Genomic DNA, 21,456 nt, shown 5'->3' on the forward strand with positions numbered 1-21,456 from the left:
AGGACTACTTCTTGGTTGAGTTTGCCATAGTCTATCACATTTTGTAGGAGCTGCCTGGTTTTTGCAGAGGCCAGAATGGTGAAATGGCTTGGGCTACCAGATGGAACAGTATCCCCACTAAACGTGCTCCTTAATTCATTTATCATGTGTCTCTTTTGTAATTCTGGTCATGGCGAAGAAAGGCTTTGAGGCTGACAAGGTGGGGTGGGCGTGGTGCTTTGGAGAAGAAATGTGTATTTAAGATCGGGAAGGCTCACTGAAAACCCCATCTGACAATTTTATAATTTTTGTTTTCGACAGTCATATATTTTAAAGAACTAAAGGAAAAAAGTTTATTTAATATATCTATTTACTGTTTCTGTGTTTCTTCCTTCATTCTGAACTTCCAAGTTTTCCTCTGATTTCATCCTTTTAACTATACACCTTCCTTCTTGAGAGAAGGTCTGCTGGAGACAGATTCTTTTTGCTTTATTTCATCGTAGAATGTTCTATTTCTCTTTCACATCTGAAGGGTTTTTTTTTTTTTTTTCCTGGATAGAGAATTCTTGGTAGACAATTTTTTCTCAGCATTTCAAAGATATTTTTCTCTGCTGCTCGTGGTTTCTGATGAAAAATATGCGCTCATTCAAATTGGCATTCCCCTATATGTAAGGTGTTGCTTTCCTCTGGTTGATTTCAAGATTTTTTTCCTTTAGTTTTCAGTAGTTTGATTACGATGTATCAGAACGTAGTTTTCTTTGCACTTATCCTGGTTAGATCTCACTGGATATTGTGTATCTGTTCAATTGTCTTGCACCAAATTTTGGATAACAACATAGTTTCTTAAAATAAAATTTCGGCATTGATTTTTCTCTTCTTTCCTTCTGAGATTCCACAGATATATATTAATTTTTTAATATTGTCCCATAAGGTCCTTAAAGCTTTATTCATTTTTTACCAATTTTTACCTCTCTTTTTTCTACTGGAAATTTTTAATTGATCTGTCTTCAAGTTAATTGATTTTTCGGTAGGTGAGCTATTTAAGTGATTTTTAAAAGTTCATTATATCTTTCAGTTCTAATTTTTTTTTCTTTTTTATAGCTGCTAGTTCTTTGCTGAGAACTTCTATCTTTCCACTTATTAAAAGAATATTTGCCTTTCATGGAGCATGGTTATAATTTCTGCTCTAAATTGTTTGATACTTCTGGCATCTCAGGGTTAGCATCTGCAAATTTTCTAGTATTATTGAGAAAAATCTTATTTTTACTGGTACTTTACCCATCGACTGTGTCCAGAATTTTTTGACTAAGATTGTTACAGTCCTCAGAGGACATTGGCATTTGTTTTAGCAGCAACCAGTCTCATTAGGTTCAGAAGCAAGTCTTAACCTTTTGTGGACTGTAGCTTAGAAGTCAATTTAGTTTTCAAAGTTTTTGCAGTGAGCACTCTTTGAGCTAGTATGGGAACTCGTCAGTGATTTAAACTATAGTGTGACCACACACATTGGGTCAATTCTATGCTCGTGTGATTCAGAGAGTGAGCGTGGGACCTGAGACACAGATTCAGGCATCCCTTACTACAGATCCTTCCTCTCTCTGCTTTTCCCAACACGTTCTGTCTTCAAGACATCCTTTTTGCTGATCCTCTGGATGTGAAGCTGAAGTTCTAGTGTCCTGTACTGTCATACTCTTCCTGCGATTGAGTCTACCTAAGCTGCAAAGTGATGAGAGATAAAAGAGAAAAACAATCTGGATTGTCCCCCACACTCTTTGGACCACAGGGACTTCTTTTCTGAGTCCTTCCGGTCAGAAAGAAGGATTTTATCTCACAGTTCTAGGTTCCTGAGTAGCCATTTGCTATTAAAATACAGCTTCATGACTGGGCCTTGCACAGGGCTGGGCGACTTGTATTAAAACTGAACTTTGTTCTACAAATATTCTACGAGCCTCCTCTCCTCATCTTCTGGCCAGGAGAGAATTTCTTGGCAAATTTTTTTTCCATACCTGCAGATTTAGGAGGTGGGAATCACGGAAGAAAAACCAAACAGGAGACTCAAGGCTGTATTGGTTATTCTTCGAGTTTTCATTTTCTTCCCAAATCTGCTTGCTATTACTTATTTTTCAGAGTTCTCAGTACCTTTATGTATTTTGTCCAGGGTTTTTAGTTTTAATAAGTTGGAGAGATAGGGTGGAGTGTGTTTACTCCATCAATTGGAGTTCGAACCCCAAAAGTTGAAGTTTGAAAAACTTAGAAATAAATTATTGTGAACTTCACAAAAGAATGTTAAGTATTACTAAGTCATTACTGTTCTGATAATTTAGGGTAATGACATTTAAGAAAATTAAAAAAATAACACTAAGGAACATTCAATAGTTTTTCTTATTAGACCATTTTTACATGGGTGGCTTTTGAATTATCCTGCAGTTTCGGTTCTTCTCATGCATTAAATGATTTCACTACTTTAAGTGTTTTGTTTCACAAATGGCTCATTTAACCTATTTATAAATACATTCAATTGTTTGACATGTCTACCACAAAGAATAAAGATCTTAGTTTTTCTGCATTATTTTTCTTCCTAAGTGAAATGATTCCTTACATGTTTAGGATTTTATAATCTTTGAGGATTTCTTTATAGCAAAAAATGGTTTTACATTCTATATATCATAATAAATTATAAAATAGCATTTATCTGCTCTAAGCACAACCTAAAAATTTTTAAATGAATTATAACAAGCTAGAATATTGTCCATACTACCCCTCGATGATGCACTAGGTTCAATAATTTTCATAATAAAAATGATCAATTTAACTTCTAATAATTGCCATGCTGCTTATAAATTTCTAACTTTTCAAATTCCCATAAATATTTTAGTCTTGATGGTGAAATTTAAATTTAAAAAAAAAAAAAACTTTCTCTATTCTGCCTCTTACCAGCGATCATTCAAAGCAAGTTATTTCTTCTGTTTGTTCTGTACCTTTTCTGGTATTAAATTGGAATAGCACCCACTATTTGACATGATTGTTGCCAGGACTAAATGAAGATAAAATATCTGTAAAATGAACAGACATGTAATTTGTAGTTACTAATGGTTATAACGTATTATTGTTTCTCCAAATGGCTATCATAACATCTCATTTTCAAATTCACACACTGTCAACAGATGACATTTGTACTACTCTCAGTGTCAGAGCTGGGCCAAAACTATGGCCCCCATAAACCCATCATCTAAACGCTCTTTTCAGTAGAATCCTCATGTGTTCTTGCTTTAAAGTGTTTGGGTACACAATGGCGCTGGCCCGCTGTCAGTTTCTCGTGGCCAATTGTTTTTAGAATGTTTGTAATGACGAGCTTTGTACTGATGATATTACAAGGCTGAAATGAGCCAAAGGGACAATGAATTATTTTCAGATGTGCAAGAATCATACATCCAGCATATATTTCCTGAGCTCCAACTATTTCCCAAGAACTGGGCTAAGATCGGGAAATCAAAATGCAGAAAAAAGTGAGCCTATCCCCAGATTTGAGGGAAAGTCAGAAATCTCTGAACTAAATTGTAAGTCCTTATAGGATAGGGAATTTGTTTCATTGATCTAAACGCTTTCAGCATTTAGCATACTTTCTGACATGTATAAAGCAATAAGTTAAATTTTTGAGCTGACTTGCCTGGCAAATTTTTGTTTCTAGGTAACATCACCTTTAAGACGAACTTGAGCACTTCTTTTCTAAATTGAGAGACCAAAGTCCCCACCAACGCCCATCACGACCTTATAACAGGGAAGGAATAACAATAGAAATCTTTCCTTTCCCATCTGTATTTCCTTCTTTGCACTCTAAGAGAGGAAACAGACATGTAATAGGCTTAAATGCTATACAACCTATTTAGAGTAGTGTTCTACTTTTTGAAATCTATTCATATAGTTTAGGGTCACACCCATTCTACAGAATAAAATGCAACAGTAAAACGTTAAGCTGCTTCGAATCGGGACAGGAACTCAAAGCTACCTGTCCCGATGGCAGTCTATCTATGGAACCCTATAGAACACAACTTTCAATCCCATGGCAGTCTATCTATGGAACCCTATAGAACACAACTTTAAAACCATCCTACTAATGAAATACCAGGCCTTGTCATCAGATGTCATCTCGTTAAGCGGTGTCTGCACAGTCTCTTTTCTTCAGTGCCTCTCAGTGTCTCTTAATGCAAAAACCTTGTCAGGACAACACACTATCATTTACACTGAGCAAAAATCACAAATTCTTTGTTACATTTGCATTGAAACAGTGGGAGTCAGAGGCCTGACATGTCACCAGGAAGGCATTCATGATCCTGTCTGCCTTGGAAGCAGATGACGTCCCAGCATCCCACAAAGTCACATGGCGTGCAGGGGGAAGATTTGCTCAAGTCGCTCTGCTTAATGATGGTTCCCTAGGCGTGTTTCAGTGAGGTGCTGTAAATCCTAGCCCCATCTGCTCTCTCTCCCACTCCTCATTTCACTCTGTATGGCTCTGAGTTCTCATCTCTAAATGCTCTCCTGGAATAAATACAAATAGAGTTAAGCCTGTCGTCTAAGGGGATAGTAGGAAATAATTGAGTTTGAAATAAGAATGTAGATTAAAATATATCACATATTTAAAAGTGTTCTGAAATGCCCAGCATAGCCTCCGCCCTGCCCAACTGGATAGCCTGCTCAGAGCCCCCAGGCACACATGGAGTCCGTCCCATGGCCCTGCTAGCTGAGAGCCAAGCCAGAAGCCTCACTTAACTGTGGAGCAGAAACCTGACTAGGGTGCCTGCCTGAACTGTGACCCAGGCAGTCTTGAAGCCCAGCCCATGGGACTACTTCAGTGCATATTTTTTTCCAAAACCACCAAGCAATTAACTCAATTCTGTGGACACTGATCTGAAGTTCCACAAATTTAACTCAATTCTGACACCATCTACCGGGAGATAGTGTCAGATTCCAAAGGTTAACGGCTCATCCTACAAGACTGACCCCACTTTAAATGCCAATTTCAAGTTCAGATTGATACCTGTGCTTCTGACCAACTGGCTATAAATCAGAGGTTCCCACTACCCTCTCCTCAGGTTCTATTAATTTGCTAGAGCAACTCACAGGAAACCAATGTATTTACTAGACTGCTGATTTATTACAAAGAATAGTAAAGGATACAGCTTTATGAAGACATGGGGAACGGCATGTGGAGCTTACATGCCCCTCTCCCAGCACCTCCAAGTGTTTGCCAACCTGGAAGCTCTCTCAAGCCCATTCTTTTTTTTTTTTTTTTTTTTTAATGGAGGCTTCAATAGGTAGGCATAATTGATTAAATCGTTGGGCCTTGGTCATCAAACTCAATCTGCAGCCCCTCCTCTCCCCAGAGGTCATGGGTGGGGCTGCAAGTTCCTAGTCTAAACACAGGGTTGGTTCCCCTGGCAACCAGCTTCCATCTTTAGGTTACCTAGGGGCTTCAGGTCGCCATTAACATGCCATTCTAATTACTTAGCAAATCCCAGGGGTTCTAGGAGCTCTGTGCCAGGTTTGGAGAAGAAGACCAAATATATCTTTTACAATTAGTGTTTTAGATTTCTTTGGATAAGTACCCAGAGGTGGAATTGCTGGGTCATAAGGTGGTTCTATTTTTAATTTTTTGAAGAAATTCCATACTGTTTTTCTACCATCAGTGCACGAACTTCCCTTTTCTCCACATCCTTACTGACACTTGTATTATTGATGATAGGCATTCTGACAGACGTGAGGTGATATCTCATTGTGGTTTTAATTTGCATTTCTCTGATTAGTGACATTGAACATCCTTTCATATGTCATTGGCCATCTGTGTGTCCTCTTTGGAGACATGTCTATTCAAGTCCTTTGACCATTTTTAATCAGATTGTTCTTTTGGTATTAAGTTGCCTAAGTTCTTTATATATTTTAGATATTAGCCCCTTATTGGATAAATCATTGGTTGAATAAATTCTCCAATTTGGTAGGTTTTTTTTTTGTTGATTTCCTTTGCTATGCAAAATCTTTTTTTTTTTAATGACTGCAGTTTTAATATATACAAAGATATATATATAAAGATACACGTTAGAATAAGCCAAAAGAAGGGACCCGTGAGTTGAGATCTGAGAGAGTCCCAAACATGAAGCTTCCTTGTCCTCTCCCTGTAGAGTCAGGACATATCACCATCCCAGTACATCAGTATATGACAATATAAAGAGTATTGCCACACAGCAAAGCTCACTCAAGCTTCAGTGTCCAGAGTTTATTTAAAATTTTATTTTATTAGTTTCAAATATACAGCACATTGGTTAGACATTTATATAGTTTATAAAATGATCCCCCTAATTCCTTTCTTTCCTCTGGCTCTCCACCTAGCCATTACGTTAATGCTAACTTCATTCCCTGTGCTATGCTCCCCATTTCGGTGACCATCAACTACTAATTTGTACTTCTTTAACCCTTCACCCCTTTTCCCCCAGCCCCCCAACCCCTCTCCCCTCTGGCCGTCCTCAGATTCTCCTCTATATTTGTGAGTCTGTTTTTCAGTAGTTTGTTCTTTTTGTTCCTTTGCTTCCACATATAGGTGAAATCAAATGATATTTATCTTTCTCTGACTTATTTCACTCAGCATACCTTCTAGGTCCATCCATGTTGTTGCAAATAGTATGGTTTCATTTTTTTTTTTTTTTATGTCTGAATAATCTATTTTGATGTAGTTAGTGCAGTCTTTTTCAAACTGCCATTTGAGGATCTCGGGAGGAATCTTAGGATACGTTTTTAAAGGTCCGTCATGTCTTCTCAATATTTAAAATTTTTCACTTTTATTTTGATGTTTAAAAATAAATGCCTACATATTTGGGGGTTCACCTCAACAACTTGCACCCTAAGCCCTGCATGGTGATTTCAGTGCTAGCATTTATACTTGCATAACAATCTCTTTAACATGACGTAGAGGTATTTTAACACAATGGGCCATGATGTAAAATAGAGGTGTCCTTATTACATATATATGATGTGTTCCTAGTAGAATGATCATAGATCAAATGACATATAGTGCTGTGTAAGGTTTTAGATTGGAGAATACTGAGGAATGTGTGTGTGTTTGTCGGGGGGATGCATTATACAGTTCCCACTAACATCCTCAAATGAAAAGAAGCTGCCCTGCAGTGGGTATCACTGTCTCTCCCTAAGCAACTTTATTTCACCCTTTATCAGCATAATTAGACAAATATTACGCTAAGCTTTGTTTTGTGGTTGCTTGTACTTATTTTGTATTTTTTAAAATAGTTTTATGAGAATAGAAGGTGAAAGGAGTTCATCTCAAAGTTTATGCCCTCACACATTAGAGTAAATCTTGTATGAAAAGCATTTTTCCCTTAGTTTTTAGATTAAATAATGTTTTAGAAACAACTGTGTAGTTGAAAGATTGTGAATCCTGAAAATAGACATATTCAAATCCTGATTCTCTTGCACCTTAACTGAGGAAGTAAATTAACTTCTCGGAGCCTATGTGTTCTCATCTGAGAGTGGTAATAGCAACTTTGTTCTTAAAACCAGGAAAGAGATCAAACTATGTACAATCAATGTATGCTTCTTCTTTTTTTTTCTCTTGAATCTACATTTTGCTCTTTAAAATTTTCAGCAGCAGTTCACCAGGGAGTAGCATGGGCGATGGATTAGCAGCACAGTGCACTTTTGGTCCATTTAGCCTTGATGGAAATTATGTGAGAGAGGGAGTGGAAGATACAGCTTAAAGTACTAGAATTATTTATAAAGGTAAATTACTCATGGTCTTTCTGGTCCCCAAAAGCAGAGGTAATCAGGATGTGTTTAACACCTGCTTCCTTATGCTGTGCTGGAAGCAATCTCAGGATAAAAATATTTTTTAGATTTTTTTCCTTCAAATTAACATCTGCCTTGAATTTTTAATCCTTAGTAATTAGCAGTAAAGCAAACTTCTATCCCTAAATTACTAAGGGATTTAAAATTTTGTCTGATTAAAGTCGATAGATGTGAAATAAAAACCTTTCATTTTGGAACACAATCATTTAGACAATTTATATATTTTTCATGCCTACAAAAACTACTAAGTATTAGATATAACATATAAAAAGGCTGACATCAATTATTTTAATTCTTAAGAAGTCTCCAGCATGAAATCTTTGCTTTTAAAATTTTACTGAGACTGCAATACAAGCATGGTTATATGACAAAACCCTAATAGCAGAGTGAATATGGGTCGAAAAATCTTTCTAGTTAGTTTGCTAATGTGTACAAGTGTGGTAAATGGGCTAAATACCATGGTCTAGCCCATCTTTAACTTTTATGAGTCTATTCTTTCATTAAGCAAATCTTTGAGATAAGGCACTAATTAAAAGGCTATAGGCTATAGAGATGCACTCAACAATTTAGTCTACTAGAACTATAACATTGCAGGATGGGTACACTGTTGATAGGAATGGTTTAGGGTGACTTTCACACTGAGAAGAGCATGAGCAAAATTACAGGGACAAAGTATGTGGAGGGGTGGCAAGTGTTGCAGACTGGGCAGAATGTAGGGTTCATAAAGGCAGTTTTAAGATAGGCTGGAGTTTAGAGGGTTTAGAATGCCCAACTGTTTAAATAGCTAGTGATGTGCATTAGGGCCAATACATGGAATGGAGCAAGAGAAATTTAGAAAATTCTTAATGACCATCAAGTAACAAAGCTAGTCTTACAAACCACATTAAAGAAGTTGTCTTGGAAAGGATAATGTGTAAAGCCTCAATCCATTGAAGAAAACTCTCCTTAACTGGAAGAAGAGGGATGGCTTATGCCTACCATTCTGCCTCTCACTAGATTGGTATGAAATGATCCACTAGCATGAGCCTTAGAACTGAATCACAACCTTTATCTCTACAATGCATTTAAACTCTCTCTCTCCAGTGAATTTAAATATCTTTTGCTCACACCCATGCATGACTAGGGTTCTCTGCAAGACAGAATGTGAATGTTTTCTCAGCTCCAGGCATAAACCCAAGATTATACCTAACTCATAGCTTGTTATATTATTTTAACGGCTAAGAGAGTACGAGCTCTTCAGACAGTCTGAGAGTTGAAATCCTGTTCCCCTCTCCTTCCTAGATGCATAACTCTGGACAAATTATTCTAGTTTCGCACGTAGAGCTGAGAATAAATATGGAGTTCAAAAAGTGAGGATTAGGCAATATTGATATTCTTTCTTGATACTAACAACAAAAATGAGATATGATAGCTTCTTATTTGCAGCATGGAATCTGAAACTGTATTAATAAATTTCTCATTCTCCTTAACAATAAATCCATAGGTCTTTCCTGTACTTAGAACGGATATTTTACCCATGCAGGATTCTGTAACATTACGCATTGGTCACTGGAAGTTTCCATTCATGGATTATGCAGACCCTCAAAATGTTAACATGTTTCATAATATAAAAAAAATCCCATGTTAGTATTACCATGTCACCAGAAGTCTTTGAGTATTGAGATATGACACTCACAATGATGAATATGTTTTGCCAAAATTCTAATTTTCATTTGAAACCTAGTTATTTGCAACAAATGTGAGATCCATATGATGGGCTCATTTTATTTTTGAGAAATGCCTACCAAATACTGTAGACTTAATAACCATGTCTTAGCTTATGATCAAGTAAGCTCTTTTTCATGATATTCCATGAAAAAGAAAAAAAGCAGTTACTTCATACCCAAAATGAAATAACTACATTTCTGCAAAATACTCATGATTTGGTATATGGCAGAAGTGCTTTATACATAATTCTCATTTTATCACTCCAATTATTAAAGACATGTACTCAGGTTGATATAAAATTTTTTTACAGTTTCATCGTAGAACCTAAGTGAAATTGTCATTAAAAAAAAAAAATTCCAATACACGGCTGTGCCAAATGTGATCAATCAGTACTACCAAGTGTGCTGTACTACTGCCTTGATTTACAGTGGGTGACTGCAGTTTTACCTGCCACTGTTTTTGCACCATTCATGCAGATGTCAGTTTTATACGTTTTGCATACAATTGACAGCTGTGTATGTTGCAAGTAATTTTTCCTACTGTGGCGTGGTGTCCTTTCATTTTCTTCGTGTCTTTTAAAGAGACTTTTTTCTTCCAAGTTCATGTTCCATTTATCCATGTTTGATTTTATAGTTTGTTGTGTCCTACACAATCTTTGCCTAATCTAAGGTCACAAAGATTTGGTTTTCGTCTAGAAGTGTTACAACTATTACTTTTAGGTCTGACTCACTTTAAATTATTTTTTGTGTATATATAAAGGGTCAATATTTGTTTTTCTATATATTTAGCTGTCAGCACCATCTGTTGAAAACTTGAGAATAGCTTATCTTTTATAGATGTTAGATTCAATTTGCTAATATTTTTGGTGTTTGTGAGGACTACTGTCCTGTAATGTCGTTTGGTATGTCTGTCAGGTTTTAATATTAGAACAGTGGCCTCATAAAATAAGTTGAAAGTGTTCCATTTTCTGGAAGACTGTTAAGATTGGTGTTATTTCCTACTTGAACGGCAAAATGTATTAAGTGAAACCATATGGAATCGAAGTTTTCTTTGTGGGAAGATATTTAATAATTTCAACTGCATTAATAGATGTGAAACTAATTCAGGTTTATGTTTTGGTTAAGTTTTACTTTTCTAATAATTTTTCTATTTTGTCTGTTAAATTGGCATAAAAACAGTCATAATTTTGTATCCCTTTAATTTAGGTAAGCTCCATAGTGGCAACTCTTTTTTCATTCCTGATATTAGTGATTTATAATTTCTTTGATTTACTTAATTAGAGATATTCCAATTTTGTTGATCTTTTGAGAACTAGATGTTGGTTTCACTGATTTTTCTCTGTTGCTTTTGTCTTACAATTATTGATTTCTACCTTTTATTTAATTTGGGTTTGACTTTGATCTTATTTATTTAGAATACAGCTTAGGGTAGAACCTTAGACCACCTTTTTGTTTTCTCAAGAAGCATTTAAATCTATCATTCTAACAATTTTTTAAAAACTGAAATGACACAAAGTATGATCCTTGACCGTAACTAAATTAAACTAGAAATCGGTAAGTGAAAGCTACTTAGAAAATCCCCATGTATTTGAGAATTAAGAAATACGCTCCCCGCAAAATAGAAAACATTTTGCAATTCATTTTATAAAGCTAGTATTACCCTGAGACCAAATAAAGGCAGTGGTGGTGGTGATAAGGGGAGCTCTACAGGCCAATGTCTCTCACGAATATACACAAAAATCATGACCAAACTATCAGCAAATAGAATCCAGCAATATATAAAAAGAATTATACACCATGCCAAGCAGGATTTATTCCAGAGTTTAATATTCCAAAATTAAGCAATGTAATTCACAGTACTGACAGGCTAAAGAAGTTACATGATCATATTAATCAATGCTGAAAAAGCACTTGACAAAATTCAACACCCATCCATGATATAACAGTGATAAAAAGTAGAACTAGAACTTATCTAACTTGATAAAGACTATCTAAAGCCCATAGCTAACATACTTAGTGGTGAAAGAGTGAATGCTTTCCTCTTAACTTTGGGAAAAGGCAAATATGCTAGTTCTTATCACTCTTATTCAACATAGTGCAGGAAGTCCAAGCCAGTGCATAAGGTCAGGAAATAAAAGCCATACAGATCAAACAAAAACAAAATTGCCCCGAAGACCACATGACTGTGGGAATGTTGGCCTGTTAAGTTACTCCACCATTTTAGAAGAGGGATCCTCAAGTTTATGCTTTTACATTTGCTATTAGCATACCTGAAATGCTGATAACAACAGTACTTACCTCACTGGATTATTATTGGATTAAACGTGAAATATGTGCAAGTGAGAATGGTGTCTGATATATAGAAAGCGCTCAATAAATGTTAGCTACTCATTATTGCAGGTGTGTGGAATAAATACCCTCATTCCCCTCTAATCAAAGAATGACATTACTTACAAAAATTTAATGTTTGAGGATTTTCATCAAAGAGCAAAGTTATATATGAAAAATATTAGGAAAGCAAATGAACAGAAAATTTGTAATAGGGGAAAGAAAATTAGTATATATGGCAAAATATTCGACCCCACAAGTTATTTATAAAATGCTAGTTGAAAGAGTGAAGTACCATTTTATAACTAGTAAATCAGAAGTATTAAAATTAACAGCCAGTGCTGACTAGGTGTGGTCAATAGGCACACTATAGTAAGTGACAGTGTAAACTGCTTTAACTGTTTTGGCAAACAATCTGCAATGCACTTGAAAGAAAATAAAAAACTTAAGTCTGTTATATGTGATATTGGGCTTCCTGTAACTCAGCATTTATAGCCTTATCTCCCTTGCCTCCCACAGTAGACAGGCAGAGGTGTTTTAAAGATTCGATCTTTTCCAACGTATCCCATAATATCAGTTACCTGGGTGTTGTCTGACATCCTCACATATGTATGAGGATGAAGAATGAGAAATGTTAAATCCAGGGCCAAGAAGTATGAGCATTCATTAGGGACAGGATAACACAAAGGAACTAAGACATATGAAGGAGGGATGTAGGATTAAAATAACATACCCTAGATCAGATTAGATCATGTCAGACCTTTCAAGACTCAGTTTGGAGACACTATTCTGGTGATATATCTAGAGATATCAAAAGCTAGTCATAATCATGTTTATTAGCACTATCTTTTAAGTTATTAAAGAAACTTCATCCTTTTTAACTGGAAAACAGAAGATATAAGAAACACAATAATCATCAAAATTTGAGTCCCTCTGGTAGAACAGATAGAGCTAATTTACTTACATATATATCTGATTGAAGGAAAAAGATAAATTTGGTTTGGTCCACTGGCTCCTACATTCTTATTCACTGAGAGATCGTTCATTGATTGGATTATGAAAAAGCTGACAAATTATACGAAAATATTGGGAGATGTCAGATAAACTTGCAGGAAGCATGCAACACACTTTCTCCCAAACTTCTGTTGAAATATAAATATTCTTTAAAAACTTAAGATTGCACAGACCAATAAGTAAGCATATAGAAACATGATAGTCAAACTTAATAAAAAGGGAAACAGACCCTGAAAGATTTGTCATCTGAGTCTAAATCAGGAATTTTCTTTCCTCAAGGAACTACCGACGAAATAGCTCAGTTCTTGCCTAATAGCTTTCTTTTTGTTCCCTTTGCTGGTCCAACTACTTGCTTTATAATTCTTCCTTAGCTGAATGATTTTATTAGCAACAGAAAACACATTAATATTACCACAGAAATTAAAAACTGATTATGAGCTATATTTATTCTATAATTTAATTTCATCTATTTCTTTGTATTTTTGTTTTTACAAACAGCATTTGCCACCAACCAGGTATCTCAGGCTCCCTAATATATAAAAGATGTGTAAGAAAAATAATTGACATATATAAAATCACAATCACAATAATTAGGCCACAGTTACACTAATTAAGAAAAGAGAATCTATGCTCATTTATAAGGAATTAAAGGAAGAAAAAATGGATTAAGTAACAAAATAACACTAAATTTTTATATAAACAAATTAGATAAATCCCAAGTTCTGAAAAAGTTTGTTTAAAAAATAGGCCAAGGTGAAGAAATCTGTACTTTTAACTTCCTCATGTGATGATCATTTGGGTCCTTTTGCCTTGGATTTGGCTTCCTTTGGAACCTTTCCATTCTGACATTGAGTAAATCTGGCTACTGTAGAAACACCATCCACGAACTTGGTTTTGAAAAGGACATTTGCATTGTTGAACATACCTTCCTTCAGGGACACCACAATGAACTTAAGGGAAAAAAAGAAAAAAATTATAAAAAATACTGCTTCTAAAATCCTTGAAGAAATTCACTCCCTTTTTTATACTGGCTGGGGTTAAAGAATTTTTCGGATATATTTTGATTTTGTTATTTCTTTAAATGTGTGGCTCCAAGCAAATTCGCGTCCTCAAATGCAGGTAACAAAGAGTTATAATATTAGACACCTGAGTGGATTCTAGCTTTCCACATTTGGTTTTAGGAATCTCTTAACTGTACCTTGAGTGCGTCATCACCCAAGTTCACTATTTCCTGCTGGATGTCTGCTTCTTGCTGTCTTCAGCAGCTGTCACCACTGCTTTGTTACTAGTTCCAAATGCTCCATTATTTTTCTCTGATAATTTAATATCAAAAAGGCTTCCAAGTTCCTATAGCACTACCACTAGCTTAAACAAAACATTTGTATTTATATAATTAAAACAGGTACCACTTCACTGTTATCTGCTAAAAAAAAACTCACCATATTAAATATAAAAACAAACTGTTCTTGGCTTAAAGAGATTTTCTCTACTTTTCAGGCAGGAGAAAGAGAGTACCCCACCAAGTGCCACATGATGGTCTTATGCATAAGTATGTTCCTGAAACTTTCCTGTTTAGACTGTGCATCTTCTGGTACCTAGCTTGAGAAACGAATACATTTAACCCTCAATTAATTCCAAATTATGAAAACAATTAGCTTCTTCCCTATTCTACAACAATTCTAATGCCTTTTTCTTTAATAGACTAAACGCTTTTTCATTCTAAACCCATTTGAATATAAGTATATATTCAAAGAAATACAAAATACTTTAGTATTCCTCAGTCTTAAATATCTGATTAATAATGACCACTACTAAAGAATAGTTTTAGAAGAACAAATACTATTACTGAGACAATTTTAAAACTTTTGTTTTTAAATAAAGACACTCTTTTTGGTTCCTACCTGAGAATGTGTGAAATGAGTACGCAGCATCTGCCCAATATTCTGGGTATGAGAGAGATCCAAGGCTGCGTCTACCTCATCCAGGATGTAAATTGGAGCAGGTTTGAAGAGAAGCATGGACAATATTAATGACAAAGCCACTAAGGACCTAAGAAAAAAAGGTTGGAAGAAAGCCATCAAAACTTGATTTACCACTTTTTACCAAAATACTGAAGCAAATCTGCTCTTCTGCTATTATAAATAGTACAGATTTAGTTAAAAGATCATCATAGGAAAAAGAATTTTAAGTCTCAAACTTCAATACTTGTATTAAAATGTTTCTTTTAGCTTTCCATTTATTCTCTCTTCAATGAGTTTTATTTTGACAGAACAGGTTTATATTCTTTCTAGTCAAATAATCGGATATTATACTTGGTACCTGTCTTAAGATCATGTTAGTAGTAATAGTTTTCTCTTTCCTTCCCCCATTGCTTATTATATGCCTATGCAGCAGGTGAGTGAGGACTACATACTTAATGTAACAGCTATTATATTGGTAATAATATAAATGGTTTAGGTGCCGTCCTTTAAACTATTACTATGCATGCATCCACATTGTGTGCACACATTATCTACTTTTTATTGACACCATTTAAGTTCAACAGATTATGGCCCATTACTCTAAATACTTCAGTGTGAGAAGTTTAAGCAGTCCTTATTGTGATGGTTAATATTGGGTCAACATGACTGAATCATGGGGCACCCAGACATGTGTCTAAATATTATTTCTGGGTATGCCTGTGAGGGTGTTTCTGGATGAAATTAGTACTTGAATGGGAAGACTCGATAAAGCAGTTTGCTTTCCCCTGTGTGGGTGGACAGCATTCAGTATGCTAAGTAAGGTCCTGAATAGTAAAAAAAAAAAAAAAAAAAAAGTAAAGGAAAAAAATCCCTTCTTGCCTGATTACTTGAGATATGGAGATTCTGCCCTCATTGTTCTTGGTACTCACACTGAATTACACCACTGGCTTTCCTGGGTCTCTAGTTTGCTGACAGCATTGTAGGACTTCTCAGCCTCCAAAATGAAATGAGCCAATTCCTTGTAATAAATCTCGTCATATATGTACCCTATGTATATCCTATTGGTTCTTTTTATCTGGAGAACCCTAATACACCTTATTTAAAATTTGTTGTTACACCTACTCTTAGATTATATAGCTCTTTCATTTTTCTTCTAGCTAACTTTAGCTGTTTTTGTTCTATCTTGGTATGAATAATCATAATTCTTATAACATTGTTTCTTAGTTTATAAAAAACCCTTGCTTATTTGAATAAAAAATATCTCTAATTACTTAACACTAGAATAAAAACTACAAAAATATTTGTAACACTTATTCTGTAAGTTCAAATATCTCCTGGTATGCAGCACTAAACTGTTAACCTACTACTTACTGCATTCCAATAGGGTATTTATTAAGAAATATGTAAGTGGGAAACATGCCTACAAAGTGGAGGGGGTCTAGGAAAATTAACCCAAAATTTCTAGCAAAAAAACTAAAACAGTACAATAAAAACAAATAATAGTAACATTTACCTCAATAGAGTGTAGCTGAGGTCATTCAAGCAACTTAGAATTATTTTTCATTGGCTTTCTCTGTGAGAAGTGTTTAAGGCATTGGGCTTTAAATTTTCTCATTCAGATATTATGGAAATAATTTTTAGGTCCCAATAAGAAAATATGCATACATTTCTATTTTCCCAAAAACATTTTCTAGGACTTTGGCAAAAATAGTAAAGATGCTGGGAACTAAACTGTGGAATTCAAATTTGGTTAAGAGACAGCAGGTGTCTTTAGACTCCAAATCTTTAGGAATTTTATCGATAAAGAAAAACAGAGTAGACTGCTATTCTCAAAAATGACAAAAGATTTCCTAAGGGAAATTAACAGGTCTTAGTATTTTCTATGTACATAAGAGTTATATGATGGCATTATAGGGCATGTGAACAAATCAAGGACTGTGGATTGTACAGCCTGGGGGGGGGGGCGGGAATTAATAACCATCTTCAATTATGTAAATATTCATAATTTTCTCTTAGGAGGTTTTAATTACTTGGCTCTCTGCAGGTAAGGAATTAGACCACATGGCCTTCTAAGTTTCTCTCAGTATGCTGACTGAGTCACTGTGGAAGGCTAGGAAGGCAGTTCCCTGAAGCCCACTTCGAGCATGCTACTTCCAACACTCATTTGTTCCTTTAAGTGGATCTAACTTTCTATCTGGTATCACTTTCCTCTCACTTGAAAACTTCCTGAACTTGTACAGTTCTGCTGGGATCAAATTCTTCCAACTTTTGTTTTTCTGGAAAAATATATTGCATTCAATTTGAAGACAATTTCTATTAAAATTCTAAGTTTGCGGTTTTTCTTTTTTAACATTTTATAGATTTTGTTCTAGGCTTGCATAGTTTTTGAAATCTAAAGTCATTCTTACCTTTGTTCCTTAACATTGTAATATGCCTTTTAACCTCTGGCTGCTTTTAAGATTTTTCTTATAATTACTGGCATATAAAATCACAGCACTTTTATATGACATGCCTTGATCTGCTATTATATGTGTGCACAAGTCTGGTGTATGTGTTTATCCTACCTGGGGTTCACAGAAATCAGGCCTGTAGGTTTATAGAACTCATCAAGTCTGGAAAATGTAAGGTCATTCTTCAAGTATTTTTGTTTTGCCTCTTTCCTTTTGGAACTCCAAATACATGTATATGTATAACAGGCTACTTGATATTGTCCCACAGGGCAGTGAAGCACAATTTTTACACTTTTATGTTTCTCAGTTCAGTTTGAATAGGTCCTACTGACACGTCTTTAAATACACTCATGTTTCTTATCATATTGTCTGTTAATCTCATGCAGTGAACTTTACTTTTAGGTATATTTTTAATCTCTAGAAGTTCCACTTGATACTTATTTAAAACACTTGTTTCTCTCATCATAGTTTTCTTGTAATTCTTGGAAATAGTTAATGTAACTTTTTACCTTTCTTATCTGCTGGTTTTATCACCTGTCATTTCTAGGTCTGTTTCCATTGACAGATTTTTCTCTTAGGTTATAGGTCACATTTTCTTAATTTCTGTCTAGTACTTTTTATCAGATGCTAGATGCTTATTATGTTGTTCAGAGTCTCAATTTTGTTATCTTTAAGTGTTGGGCTTTTCTCTGAGAAATAAGTTACATTCAGATTAGCGCAATCTCTTCAAGGCCTACGATTAACATTGCTAAGGTGTCTAAAGTAGCCTTCACTTCAGGGATAGTACAGAGATAATGCTATAGTATAGCTCACTGGGGCCAAAATTCTAATCTGCTTCCTTAATTTAGTGAGACTACTGGGCTTTGTGTGGGCTTCCCTTCCTGCATCTGCAGTCCAGAAATTGCTCCTAGGGAGAAATCTGAGGTCAATATTGGCTCACATTATTTTTTTCCTTTCTCACAAGTGCATAAGCCTAGGCTACTCATTTTCCAAAGTCTGAAAACAATTGTTTTTCCTAAATCTTGTCTAATTTTCTATTTATTTATCCTTATAGCCTTTGTTGCCTACTATTTTAATCAAACGTTCTAACTGAAATGTGTAGTCTTACATATTAAGCTCCTTAAATTCTACATGCAGAGAGCTAAGCAAAGCAAAACTGAAATAAAATTGGGAGGCAATGAAATGATGGATTATAATAAAATAAGAGGAGAGTGATTGTAGCTAAGGGATTACTCACCTCTGACCACCACTAAGTTCTGTTAGGTTTTCTTTCCAAGTATTTCCTAAAGCAACCTTGAACTCCAGGCCATCCAATACAGTTTGCCCCTCTGGTGGTGCAAGCATAGCATTAGCGCCAGGCAAAAGAGTAGAAAAAATAGACCCAAAGTCCTTGTTCACCTGAGTAAAAAAAATGATATTAAAATACAGGTTTTCCAAAAATAATCTAACAGTAATATGTATATATATGATCCAGCAGTGCGTCTTGCTATTACTCTAATTGAGGATTTGGCTAATTATGGCCCATATGACAAATCTGACCATATCCATTCATTTACGTATTGTCTCTGGCTGCTAGCACTACAACAATAGTCTTGTAGTTGCAAAAGAGACTATATGGCTCACCAAACCAAAAATAATTATCTGTCCCTTTACAGAATAGTTTACTGAGCCCTATTCTAACTTCCAGAGGGAACTAGAGGATATACCTCAAACTCTACCTTGAAGTTTTGATAGTTTTGCAGGCCATATTGCAGAAATTCTCAGAGACATACAACTATACAATACAAGAGATGGAACTTTCATTGGAAAAGCAAAAACAGAACTTTTTGCCATAAAATGTTGTCTTATAAAACTTTTCTAGTGACTGGTTTGGTAACATGGGCCTATGGTTATCAGCTGACCTTAAAAAACCTAAGATAATCAGGGTGACTCTAGGAGATTAAGAGGAATGAAATCAAACAACCAGATCTGCTCAAGATGTTGAATTGTTTGTTTGAATGCTTCTTCTCATAGCTGAAGAAGTTAAGGTGTCAAGGACAGGAACAGGATTGGACTCCAAGAGAAAAAGACTAAAGAAGCTGTTTGGCCTATTCCTATCAAGCCACAATAGGAGATTACAGAGATTTAGGACCAATATTCTAGCTTGTAATTAGGTAATTTTTGTGCACACACACTTAATCAGCGATTTGAGAATTCAGCCACCTGTTTTGAGACATGATTAATAATCTTGGAGTTCAGCAGACAAATCTCCTAGACATAAGCAGTGTTCCTGAATGTAGATTTACTAAGGGATACATATTTTAAGAATACTGCACACATGCTAGTTTCCTACAAAGAGGATGTAGGTTCTAGTTTTATATATGGGACAGATATCAGAGTTAAACAAGGGTTCATATCGAGGGAGAGGGTCACTGTCTCTTCTGAGAAAAATGGAAGATAGCATAGTATTTATAAACACCCTACATTCATTTTTCTCTTTGAATTTTTTGGCCAGGCAAGAGAGGCCGCTCAGAACTAAGACAGCAGTGGAATGCTAATGTTGATAATAATGCCTAACTAATATTACTGTGAGGATTAAATGAGAAAATTAATATGTGAATAGTGCATGACATATAAGTTTACTCGCTTCGGGAGAACCTTGGAAATTGGGGAAAAATCAGTTTAAAGGATAAATTTGTACCAGCACTAAATTCAGGAACCATGGGCAAAACAAGAAACAAAACCTCTCAGATCCAGTGTTAAATCCACATGATGTGCAAAAATAACAGGGTCAACTTTTAGCATGCTTTTAAAAAATACAGATGACTACTAGGAGATGGAACACTGAAAATTAGCTGCATAGGAGAAAAAACAAGGTGACTGAAAGGGATTAATTGTGCTGCCATTACTGAAAATAAAGTTCCTATAGAATTAAACAACAACCACCACCACAAGGTATCAAGTTAAATCTCAGAGGCACTGTAATTATGTTCAGAATTTTTGAGAAAGTGTCTTTTGCTATGGGAGATATAGGAAAACATATCCTGTATTAGATATCTACATGCAGATAATATACAAGAGGCTAAGGAATTATCCTAAAGGAGACAAATCTATACAGCTAGGGAAATAGAAATAATAGTAAAGAACCTTGAAATCTGCCAAAGTTACCATAAAACACAACATGGTAGTTGGGATTTTTTAAAATAACAGACCAGTAAAAAATACTAAACTTCCTCATTGTCAGTTCTTAAAGAACAAGGTAACAGCACTTAGCTTTGGTTCTAATTAAGGAAGAAGAATCCCAGTTTTTATAGTTTTTGGCAATATGATCTTCGAGACTAATCATTTTAACCTTTAGTTTCTTCATCTATAAGAAGAGTCACTGCTTAATATGTTAACTAATTATCAATCTAATGTGTACAAAATACTTTTAAAAAACCTACAGAAAAATATGAAATCTGAAATGCAATGAGTAATCTGTACCAGGCAAGGAATATACCAATCTTGCTGTACAAACAGTTTTAGAACTAATATTTGACTTCTGTGAGAAACCGAAGTTAGAACAGAAGGGGTCCTTGGGATTGGTTTTCCAACAATGAAAGCTTCCAGTTTCAAGAAGAGGGGGAGTGGGATACAACAGATACTGGGCAGTGTCCAAGGCTTCTTCCAAATATAAGAGCCTGTGATCTCGTGGGAGAAAAAGAGGACAAATAGTGTCCCCTTTAAAGGTGACACAGATCTAGCAAATAAGAATGAAAAATGAAAAAATCCAGATTAGGAATTTAATATAACCTAGGGACCAGAGAAGTAGAACATGAGAGTATGATGGAGCAATGCAAACTTACCTTTGCAAAAAGGTATAGTCAAGACCAAATGGGACAAAATGCATTTAAAAGTGTGAGGTAATTTAAGTGTGAGTAAGTGCCTCCTTCAAACACAAATTAGGCATTACCAATTCATCTTAGAATATAAACCTATGGACAAATACAGAATAAATGATAATATTTTTGGTTCAAATACCTTTTGCCAAGCAATATTTAGGGCTTGGTTTTTCTTCTGGTCAAGGTCTTCTATAGTTGCTAGTATTTTGGATTTGTCATTTTCTACAATTCTCTTCTTTTTCATCAAGTCATTATACTAGTAAGATAAAAAGCATACTTAATTGAGAAAATATAAAATTTTCTTATATTCTAG

At 35.1% G+C, this 21,456-nt stretch overlaps 1 protein-coding gene across 3 annotated transcripts in view; it reads right to left on the bottom strand.

The window, feature by feature from the left end:
* Positions 1 to 11,335: 11,335 nt before the first annotated feature.
* Positions 11,336 to 21,456, bottom strand: part of SMC2 (structural maintenance of chromosomes 2) — a 51,835-nt gene continuing 41,714 nt past the window's right edge. For 2 of the 3 annotated variants that reach the window (XM_036239154.1, XM_036239156.1), the window contains 4 exons: positions 21,283 to 21,399; positions 18,521 to 18,681; positions 14,774 to 14,921; positions 11,336 to 13,822 (listed from right to left, as the gene is read on the bottom strand). In XM_036239154.1, the coding sequence (XP_036095047.1) occupies positions 13,664 to 13,822; positions 14,774 to 14,921; positions 18,521 to 18,681; positions 21,283 to 21,399 (585 nt within the window). In that variant the 3' untranslated portion in view covers positions 11,336 to 13,663. The remainder of the gene's footprint in view (positions 13,823 to 14,773; positions 14,922 to 18,520; positions 18,682 to 21,282; positions 21,400 to 21,456) is intronic. The other variant, XM_036239155.1, reaches the window with a different exon arrangement.

The sequence above is a fragment of the Rousettus aegyptiacus genome, unplaced genomic scaffold (genome assembly GCF_014176215.1).
Source record: "Rousettus aegyptiacus isolate mRouAeg1 unplaced genomic scaffold, mRouAeg1.p scaffold_m13_p_3, whole genome shotgun sequence".
Lineage (NCBI taxonomy): Eukaryota > Metazoa > Chordata > Mammalia > Chiroptera > Pteropodidae > Rousettus > Rousettus aegyptiacus.